Genomic DNA, 11348 nt, shown 5'->3' with positions numbered 1-11348 from the left:
CCTCGCAATTTAAAACCATTCGCCTCGTCTGGCAAAAGATCGCCCGGCTACACGCATACGTGTCACAGTTTTCCGCAGCGGCGTTTTGTGTTTTTCGAGCCTGCGCGCAGCCCTATTACCAGTGGTCCATTTGAAAAGACGGAGCTTTAAAGCGCGCGCACAAACACACGCACACACAGCAGCAGCAGCAGCGGCGGCGGCGGAAGCAAGAGGCGGTCGAGGGCTCGTGCACGCCAGAGCAAACGTCAAAGCAAAATCAGCGGCTGTGCGTTTTTCCTTGGTCGAGCGCGCGCGCTTGTATGTGTGTTTACACCTACATACTTTCTCTTTGCCCTTTGAATGTCGAACGACCTGAAAATTTTAACGCTCCCGCGCTTGCAGCCGCGCACAGCTGACGTTATACACGTCACGCTATATGTATATAAACATCAGAGCGCGTGACGCGAAATCTGCTAAATATCCTTCAGGCAAAAAAGTGTGCTCTTTTAATTGCGCGTGCGACTGCAGCTAGCTGCAGTCTTTGAACTCGCGCGCTGCAGTGCGTGCCGGTCTCGCATTACGATAAACCAACGAGCTCTATATAGCTCGCTGCAGCGCCGCAGCAGCTGTCGATTTCCCTTTGACGCGACGCTGTTTCACCTACTTGCTCTCGCGCTCGTACACCACTGCTTGGCTTTTCCCTCATTTCAATTAAAAAATGAACTCGCGCGCCGAGCGTTAACACCGATGCGGCGGCTGCGGTTTTCTCGAGAGCCCGCTGGAGAATGCTTTGATTCGGCGCAAGTTTCACCGCAAAAGTGAGCGGGAGAGTTCACCGAAAGCGGAAACGTGTTTCGACTTGTAGCGAATCGCTGGCTGGAGGCTGCTTTTTTCACTGATTTTTCGGATCTACGCGAGACACCTACTCGCCGCGTTTGTGTCTGCGCTTTTAAATGGGACAAATTAAATCGCTCAAAAGGACGACACCTCGAGTGCGTCGGCGTAGATACACGTGCATAGCGATTAGTAGTTTTCTGCCTTCGAAATTACAGCGGTCGTTTTATACGCGCGAAAACGTAATCGCGTCGTCCTCTCAAACGAGCGCCGCTGACTTTACTAAAGGGCTCCAATTAAGAGCGGGGATCGCAGAGACGATCTAATTCGTCGCTGATGCTCGCCCGCGCGAGCTGCTACCGCAGCCTTTTTCTTTTCCAAACTCGATTTGCCGCTTCTTGATCCTAGCTCTCGCTCTCGGCATCGATCCGAATCTAATCGGCGAGCAGTTAACGAGTCGAGATATCGCGTAGCGTCTTCCTTCGCGATATTTTTTTTCTTTTTCAAAGCGCAAGCGTATAACGTATAACTTGAGTGACAACGCGAGGCGAAAGCTCTCGGTGTGTGTGCCACTTTGATAAGCGCCGAATGACTTCCCGTCGCGAGGACTCCTTTTCCACGTATACGCAGATAAACGGCAACTCGTTTACGAGTTCGAAATTCGCTCATCGTGCTTTACCTAAGTTCGCTGAGAAAAAGTCCCCGATGTTATATCGCGCTTTTCAACATGTCGTTCGTATGTATATAGTAAATGTATAAATAGCTTCCTGCAAACTTTCCCGAGAAATACACCCGATCGCGGAATCTCGTATCACGTCAGCGCTATTTCGACGAACACACACGCATATGTATAATAACGATGCGCGGCCCAGATACCTCGTCCTCCGCTAACTCGATCAAAAGAAGATCGAGCTGCCGACCTGATTTGGAGAGCAGCTCCCAGAGCTCTGTACATACAAGCGCCGTGAAATTTTATACCTCCGCTCGTAATTTTTTCGCAACGAGCTGCGCGTCGTGTAATAAACGCGATGCGCTGGTAGCCGTTGGCTCTGTTTTCGCCACATAGACAAGAGCGTTTGCGCGCGACACAGTTTTCAAAAATAGCGCGCGATCATCGACGCTTTCGTTCGGCTATGAAGTCATTCCACCGGGATATTTGGCTCGTCTGCCCACTTCGCTGTATACAAACTTCGTGTTCCTCTCGCGTAGTATACGCTTTCATAAACCGACGAGTCTTGCTATTTATACGTAACGCGCATACGTGTATAAGTGTGTTTGCTTGCGATCGGGGAAACTGCGAAATTGGCGCGTTTTCCCAGCTCGATTATCGACAGCAGCTCTCGAGCGAGTGGAAAAAACGGCGCGTGGTGCATTAATCGTTCCCAACTTCGAAGCGCGCCTATTTAATACAAGTTCGCTGTAATAACGGTTCTGGCGATGGAGTGCTGAATATACCGCGCTGAATGACCACGCGAGCTTAAGTAGTCGGATTGTGCGATGACCGAGAGGGCATATACGTACGTTATTGGAGAGAGAGGGCTACTTAAGAATGACCTAGTACGCGAGCGCTCTATAATTAATGCACCCCGACGCGAGTGTAATATTGATTCTTCCAGAGTTCTCTCTCTCTCTCTCTCTCTCTCTCTCTCTCTCTCTCTCTACACACTCGGCGGCTTTCTTGCTACCAGCTCGCCGAATTATCAATTATGGAATCGATAATCGATGCTCGAATCCGCACTACGCGTTTAAACGCCGCAGCAGCAGTAGGTCGTTCTTTTCAATTATATGCAACCTATACCCCCGCAAAGAGTCGAAATCGTCGCGCTTCCCATCTGTTGCTCCGTACATAGCTGGTCCGCGCGACAAGCACCCCCGGCAGCACGCGCTGGCTGTGCCCTCGAAAAAAAGGTGCGCGCCTCGTATCCGGACGCGTGTGCGGAGGCCGACAGGTGAGAGCCTGACTTGCGCCAGGTGATGCGCTCCGCAGCTATAAGAGTGTACACACACGCGGCTGATGTGCACCGCCACGCTATGGGGCTATGTAAGCGGCGCGTGCGCGGAGAGGGGAGGGGGAGTCCGCCGCGCTCTCGGCGCACCGCGAGCTAGAGAGCGCGCCGAGAGCTCTCAGTTTGGCTCGCGCGGTCGCTCCGCACAGTGCGCGCGCATGTGTATGTATACCGATTTGGCTGGTTCTGTGTGTCGTCGGGCAGTACGTATAGACATTACGGGTCACGTTTGAATCACGCGCGCGCGCGCAAGCTCGCCGGGGATCTGGAGAGCGTTCCGGGTTGGAGTGAGTGGAGACATGCAGGTGGGCTGAGGGGACAATAGGCGGCTCGCGCGGATTTTAAAAGCTCCTGGAGACTGTTGCTGATTGCCCCGCCGAGGGACGGGGCCACGCGACAGCATGGCCCGGCCCACGAGTTCTGGCTGCCTCCTCGTCTTCGCTGCGCTGCTTATCGGACACTTTCAAGGTTCGTATATTGTCACGTGTGATCTATCTTATAGGTACGCGTCCAGGGGTCATCGAACGCGAACGCGATGATAGAGCCAAGGAAGTCATTGACTTTGCGGAACTATGTGTGTATACGCGAGCGAATGCGGCGTTAGTAAACGAGTGTACTATCTTTTCTCTGTTCTAAAGTAATGAAACGTGCTTGCGTGGGACATGCAACCGGCTCAAGGCTTTCTCTCTCTCTCTCTCTCTCTCTCTCTCTCTCTCTCTCTCTCTCTCTCTCTCTCGTTACTTTAAATTAGACATTTTTCGCTTATTCCAGCGCTACACCGTTCTTACGTCACTCGGAACTTTGGGGTGAAAAAGCTCCTCGCAAATACAGAGGATGCGTTAATCAAATAGAGAGCTGCGATATTTATGTTTGTTGGGTGATCGATACGAACCGAATTTTCATGAGATCCAATTAACTCTCGCCAGTTACCGAGTAGTGTATTTTAACGACATAATATTAAAAACACACGTGAACAAACGTCGAATCCAACGCAGCTAATTGGATTTCCCGACGGCGACAATCATTACATCCAACGCCTGCACAATTTGATTAAACAAATTTCACAGCTCGCAGCAGAGACTTCCCACACCATGTTGAAGCACAGCGCAGCGATTATCTTATCCATAAGGATAATAAATTCTCTCCCCGCGCGCGTTTCAGTAACAGCGTGACTATGGCACTTGGTTCGCAGTTAAAACACACCAGCGAGCAGAAGAAAAAAAGGAGGAACGAACGACCGAACGGACGTACATAAGAAACTGCAGACCCTTACCGGCAGATGTCGGCCGAACTTATGCGCTGCACGTGCTCTCTCCCTCCTCGCGTACACTCTTTACTACGGCACATACGCGACTCGAGGAGGAGGAGGAGGAGGAAGAAAAAACACGGCGCGAAGCACTATTCGGTCGCGTAGGCACATGCCGGAGAGAGCTATATACCGTGAGCGGCAGTAGTAGCCGGTTAAATGGCCGCTTAAATCGTGATGTTTATTTTTGAACTTCGCTGCGCCCGCGCTCGCTCGCTCGCTCGCGAGTGACATGAATGAAGCGCTCTCATTATCGAATTGACGTCGTTTGCCAGGGACTCGTTGCTGCAGCGCCGCTCTCGTTTTGCATATGTGTCAGTCGTCGTTAATTTAAATCTCGACTCATTGTAATTTATCGTTCTGTGTATTTGCAGTGTATTTAAATGTTGACGGCGGTGGCGGTAATTTTTGAATTATACATTCAAAATCCAGAACCGCATGAGCGACGTCGACCGATCGATCGAAGCCCGTTACCGCGCGCTCTGGGAAATTAACCCTCTCGAAATCCCCGCATAATCGTCATCCGCCAAGCTCGTTCAATCGAACGTGTTTGTGTACCTCATGAATAATATAGCCGGTCGCCGCGCGTCAAGCTCTGAGTAGAGGTTTATAATCCTCGGGCGCGAAAAAAATATGCCACAGAGATCAGTCGAATGCAAAGCGACTGTAGTACAGCGCGCGGAGGATTAAAAGGCCTGGGACTCTAGGGGTAGGAGAAGAAAGGGATGCCGTGACCGCAAAGCTTTAATGCGCCTCGTATGCTTTTCATCGCCTCTTCTCGCTCACTCTTTTTTCCCTGAACATGCATCAAGCACACCGCCCGCTGTGAATAAGCGGCGCTCGCGGGAATTGGGTCACACACAATGTTCGGACTCGCGTGTGTATAAAAACGCATCAAAGAGAAAGAGAGTAAGAAAGAGAGAGCGTAGGGTGGCTCGACGCTCTTCATCGGTACAGGCCACTCGAAAAGCGCCGACTCCGCGGATTTCAGCCGAGACTCTTTATCTCGCTCGACCCCCTCCGCTCTTTCCTCGCTCTCTTGCTCTGTGTGTAAGCGCCTGTGACACACAAAGCCGTAAATAGTTAATTAGCGGCCAGAATTAAATGAATGCGTATGTGTGCCACATTAAAGCTCTCGGAGTACACTGTACGAGTTCAGGGTCTCTGCTTTTGCGGAGAGAGCTTTGTGTTTTAAAGAATACTATGATACACTTACAGAGCTTACCGGTATTACGAGTTTACGTTTTTAATTAATTCACGCGATCGGTTTGAATACACACACAGTCGGGCATAGGAAGATGGAAAATTCATCGGTAGACGCGAGTAGAGCTTACATCTATTCTTAGCTAAAGGTGCGCACCGGAGACGACGCCGGCAACGAGCTTTCGAGCTTTCGTTCTAAAACGGAGCGCGCGCGGGTATATAATTAAACCGCATTCCGGGAGTCTGCGCACTGTTTTTCCTTCTTTTGCGTCGTCTAATGGTGCGCTCCCTTATTACGACACACAGCTTATACACACGTGTAATAAAGAAGAAGCTCGGATTGTTCCAGTTTCTTCATCGTATGTAGGGAGCGATTAGAATTTTAACGAGCAAAAATGTCGCTACACACACACACACACACACTGCACGCGTGTACTATAGCCGTACGTATATGTATGAAGGCAAAGACAACGCCGGCTTATAAATATTCGAAAGTCGCGTCGCGCTCATGAGAGAGAAGCTTGCAAACGAGCAAAACCTCGGCTATACTATAGTAGCGAGGCACTTTGGCATGGCTATTATTCATGATGGAGCGTAATAGCCGGCCTCCTTAATTCAAGCCGGTCATTTCGGATCAGCCTTTGCGATTTCTATAGCTCGCTTTCATCCTCGAGCCCCTTCTTATTACGCCACGGACCCGTGGGCGGATGATGTTTCTCTCTCTCGCGGTGCGTTTTATTATCGCGCATAAATTCTGGCCCGGATTGTTAAATTCGAAAACCGCGCGCGTCGTCGAATTGAATAATAATACACACCGCAGCGGCGGCCAAGTATAAGGAATGCCTAATTCTTTTTAACACCAGCCTTTCTTCGTGCAGTCGTCAAAGAATAAAATCGGTTTACTTTCGACGTGTTATATTTTAGGCCTGCACGTATAGTGTACAGTGCAGCTTTGTCCTCGGAATTGATATACACACAAGAGCCGATTCTTCTGTAGCCGTCGGCGGAAAGGCAACTTTTCATCCGGCCGCTAGAACGAATTTGCCAGCGAGTTCGGATGGGACGAGATATGTGTGCCACGCGGTTACGTGACACGAAATACTCGAAACTTCCCGAGAGAGAGAGAGAGAGAGAGAGAGAGAGAGAGAGAGAGAGAGAGAGAGAGAGAGAGAGAGAGAGAGAGAGAGAGAGAGAGAGCATGGGAAAAACGCTCTCGGCCTGCTTTTAATTTTAACCCTCGAGCGGCAAGTTTCATCGCGAGCGCGCGTTCGCGAGTATACATATAGTTATACACACTTCCCGCGTTGATTCGAAATAGGCGCGAAGGAGAGAAGGGGCGCGAGAAACAAACCGATCAATCCGATAAAACTTGGAGCCGGCTTTTTCTCCCCCGGCATACAACTGGTCTTTTAATTTAATTGTCCGAGCGAAATCACTTTTGCACTAGCGAGCAGTGCACAGTGTAGCCGTGGAACGGGGGAGAATTTAGATCGCGCTCTCACAGTGCCGCCGCCGCGCCTTGGACAGCAGCCAGGCTGGAAAACAATCTTTGTAATAGCGCAAATCCGTCCTCTCTTGGCCGATGAGAGCGTCTCTATACGTGTATACATGTATACACTCTTCGAGTTAGAGCGACCGGAGCGTTATTTGCGCAGACGTTCGCCGCGCAACTGAGTCTCTCGCTTGTCGAGGAATGCGCGCGTATAAGTGGAAATCTCGATAAGAGCGCGGATGCTCGAGTTACTTTATAAAAGGCGCATGCGATGTTTCAGAGATGTCACCGGGATTAGTACGCGCGAGTCGAAAGTTTATTTTCGTTACATGACTACGGTTGCCGAAATATTCCATTAAGGCTCTATTTACGTGTACAGGATACGTGGATTTGGTGGTCCAATTAATACGTTTTTTACACGCGCGTCGGCGAGTTATTCTCGTGGCGAGTCCACTTTACGAAAGCGAGCGACTCTATCGAATCAGCGGAAAGATGAGATTCTCCGTGAATAAACTGCTGAAAAAGTAATTAGCCCGAAAAAATCTGGAGAATACACGTGGACTATAAAATTACACAACCCGAGAGCCTCGAGGGGGTTAATAATATCCGCGACCGACAGCTATAACCGGATCCCTTAATTCAGAGTATAAACGCTGCGCGGAGAGAATATAGTACCGTAAGCGTAACCGTAGCCTTGCGGAGGAGTAGCTATCGCTTACTCTCGCAACGGAGAACTAACCGACTCCTTTACGAGAAAGAGGAAGAAGAAGAAGAAGAAGAAGTCGCGGTCGTCTTACTTGCAACCGCGACAAATTTTCAAGACGACCCCATTGTCTTGTGCTTTCCCCCTCCCGCTTGCAGCAGCCCTGCCGCGATACCAGGTCTCGATTTCGTCGCGCGCCGAGGATTACTATCTGCCTCCGACTTTCAGGCTTCGGGGTTGTGTATCGCGCGCGATTGGAGCATAACTCAAGAAGTACGCGGTGACCCGTGAATCCTCTTAGTTCCGGCTGAACGGCTTCCACCGCCATTAATTTAGCTCTCTGTCTCTCTCTTGCGCTGTGGCCGCCCACCTTATATAAGACAGTGTACCGTGAGTGTATATGTATAACAGTCAGTCGGTGTACCGATAGCCCAGCGCAGCTTCGGCGCGTGCGGTGTAGGGTTTTAAATGGGAGGAAGAGGAGGGGGGACGAAGCCTTAAGTGCCGGGCAATCTGGGCATGCGAGGCACGTGTTAACTCGAGGGCTCAGCGGGCGACGCGAACTCATTAAGCTGTAAGCCCGACACCCTGCCTCCTCTCAACGCGCGACTTTGAACGGCTGCCCCTACTGGCGGCGTATACGGGATCGGTTTTGCTTTCTCTCTCTCTCTTTGCACCGCTCCGGCTTTTCTCCCCGTCCCTGTGCTGCTACTGCTGCTGGTATTGTGTATTTTTAGGAAAAGAATCGCTTGGAAATCTCGCCTTGTTTTATATTGAACTAGATCCTTGAATAGCTCATCCCGTGTACTGTAATAATTGACGCTCGGTGTTTCGGGCCCTCTTCATCAGCGCGCTTAAATCCGTCCGTCCTATGATTAGCAGTAGCACACAGGGCGTCGCTCGAAAACTCAGTGAGCTAAAACGAGAAGTTTTGCAATATGTACACGCGCGCTCTTGCCGGATTTATTTTCAGCCCTTGCCGCAGTACAAACTCTCCGGTGAACCGCACGACAATCGCATCCGAGGGTCTAAAGTCACAGCGCGAGGAGAAGAAACCCGCGGAGATATCCCGCGCAATCAGGGTTTCGCACCCACACCCTCTCCCCTTTTCTCTATATTAGGTTAAAGCGAGCTGTCACGCAGAGTGAAATTCGCCTCTCTCGCGCGCGCGCGAAGCATCCGAGCCTCGCGAGCCCGGCATTTCCCTCCCCCTTCCCCCTCTGGAGTGGCGTCTCTGGCGTTGGAAGGAAGAATTTCGCGGGTTTCCGCTTCCGCTCCTCTCTCCCTCTCTCTCTCTCCCGGCGGAGCTGCAGCAGCGACGACAGCGTCTCCCCAAAGCTACCGCACACGCATAGCCCGTCGACTCTACCCTTCTCCTCCGCTTTCATTCTGGCAGCGCTGTACTACGTGCGTTCGCCTCTTCCCTGGCTTTATCCGCTTTCCTACTTGATTTCACACTCGAGCTTGCTGCGAGCGATGATAACGCGACGTCCTTCCTCTGGTTGGCTGCATTTTTCTCTCTTTCTGCGGTTTGGGATGCTTGTCGGTGCATTGGCCGGTCGCTCGATCCATTGTTAGCTGTAACGAAGAACGGGCGAGTGTTAGTAGTTCGATTAGAATTTCTTTTAATTTTTTTTGCTTTCCTTATAAGATATTTCTCCTATCCACGACGCGTCGTATACTAGCGGGGAAGAGATCTTCTCGCGACTTTACGCATAGGCTCGCGGACGGCTGTCGTTTTCGCGCGATGGTGGAGAGCATAAACGCGCATAGGAAGGACGACGATAATATAACGCCTCTCGGTCATACGGAGGAAGATAACTTCGCCCCATAGCGAGAGGAGAGCTCTGGCTGGCTTTTATCGCCCGCGATGAAAACCAGGCCCGGCGTGCGCGCGCATTTCAAATTTATAATCATTGGCGCGCCGGGTCAGTAGAGCGAGCGGTATAGGCGTAAAGCGAAGCCTGCGAAGTGTCTTCATTCTTTCTGCGGGTCCGAGCGCGGGCCTTTTACGGCGCTGATAAGGAGCGTGCATGCGGGAGTGTGCGATCCGTTATTTTTTTATGCCAGTTCTGATTATAATTCCAATTCCGATCCTAAGGGATGTTCCAAATTGGTGTACAAAAATCGAAATTACAGGCGACATTAATCATCCCGGCTGTCAAGCAGTTGGCCAGCAGCAAGAAACGCATTTATTCCGAGATACATCACTGCCAGACTCTGGTTTATTCCGCTGCTGCTGCATCGACACGAGAAATCTATCACCGCCAAGTTCTGTCCCTAACAATCGCCGAAAAATGCGGCCAAAGCTCGCTGCGAGCTTTTCAATTTCGACGAAGCTCAAGCTTGTAGCCACCGTGACTTGCCAGGCCAGTGTGCTTTACGCACACAGCAAAACGTATGTAGTGAGTAACGTATAGAGATTGCAAGAAAGAGGTCGTCGATCTCGAAAGAGGAAACGTCCGTCTGCGCTCATATGTCAGATTCGGACTAGCACTGTACGTCCGTATACACCTATGTATACTTCACGAGTCATCCTCGCGTCGTTGATCGACGGCTGTTGCGCTTTTTCCCGATTTTTTTTCCCGCCCCGATTTAACGAGCCGAAGGATATCATTTTTCCGAGGACGCGCGTACACGCGAGAGAGAGAGAGCTAGCTGATGCCCCGAAAAACAAAAAAAAAAAAAAATAGCGTGTCTTCGCGCGACACGAAAACTGCATTCTACGAAGCTGCTGCTGGGATGCGGCGGGGCAAAAAATCCGGCGTGTATTTACAATCCGCGGGAGAGCGCAAAAACTTTATTTCCACGCGGGACACGCCTAATGTGACGTCGTGCGTATGTACGTGTGTGTATAGAGAGTAGGAGATATACGCGCGTGTGCAGTATATACAGCCAAGCCAGGTGCGGGTGAGCAGCCGAGTGCGCTTCCGCTTCCGGCCGAGATAATGGCTCTGTCCGGCGCGCGCACATGCAGACACGCGTATATATATATGTATATACCTACGCGAAAGGATCGGAGTATCAGAGCCGCCTCTCTCTCGGTTCCTTTTTCAACACACGCGTCGACCCCCTGACTTTTCATTGCACCTATCTCTCTACTGCCGCCTGGCAGCTATAACCGGTCAGTGTCGATCTATATACATACACAGTCGTGCTGGCTTCCGGAAATTGCTGTGGGGTAATTCCTGAAGTAGAAAGGCATTCGACGTCGGGGCGGGGGACAGACCACTCCTCGGCAGTCTCGTATTCGGAGATAAACGCGCGCTACGGTTTTCTGCTTTTTTGTTCCACGATTTTCGGTAGGCCCGCCTGATGTGCTCTGCGGCCTTTTCCCCCCACGAGTTGCTCGACGAGTGAGCCGTGCGTGACTGCGAAGGTCGATGGGTTATAAGCCAGTGTGTGTGTGCTCGGTATAACGAGTATAAACAAGCCGTTAATTGAATTGCACTTGGAAGAGAGAGAGAGAGAGAGAGCTCGTTATATTAGTTAATTTCTTCTTTTTTTTTGTTGATAAACACACATAAATGTGCATGAATACCGTGTATAACTATGGCTAATTAGCTCGCTGCCGAGAATTTTCCGAAATTCACCGGAATTTTTTTATGCGCTACACCGGGCGAGCTTGTAATATACATCGTTGATACGTACACGCTCGACTGGCGCTACACATAGGAAACGGCAATATAGTCGGGGAATATTAAGTCAAAGTTCACGAGGGAATTCTTGGCAATTTCATCCTCTCGCCAGACTCTCTCTCTCTCTCTCTCTCTCTCTCTCTCTCTCTCTCTCTCTCTCTCTCTCTCTTGGAAGGCAATCGAGGCT

The 11348-nt window shown here is 50.7% G+C and overlaps 1 protein-coding gene across 2 annotated transcripts in view; it reads left to right on the top strand.

The window, feature by feature from the left end:
* The first annotated feature begins 2935 nt into the window (after window positions 1-2935).
* The window catches only part of LOC100679306, a 59120-nt gene continuing 50707 nt past the window's right edge, over window positions 2936-11348 (top strand). For both annotated transcript variants that reach the window (XM_003426969.5, XM_003426968.5), the window contains exon 1: window positions 2936-3287. In XM_003426969.5, the coding sequence (XP_003427017.1) occupies window positions 3221-3287 (67 nt within the window). In that variant the 5' untranslated portion in view covers window positions 2936-3220. The remainder of the gene's footprint in view (window positions 3288-11348) is intronic.

Source organism: Nasonia vitripennis, chromosome 5, assembly GCF_009193385.2.
Source record: "Nasonia vitripennis strain AsymCx chromosome 5, Nvit_psr_1.1, whole genome shotgun sequence".
Classification (NCBI taxonomy): domain Eukaryota; kingdom Metazoa; phylum Arthropoda; class Insecta; order Hymenoptera; family Pteromalidae; genus Nasonia; species Nasonia vitripennis.
The sequence above is the reverse complement of the archived record's forward strand: the minus strand, read 5'-3'. Positions and strand labels throughout refer to the sequence as shown.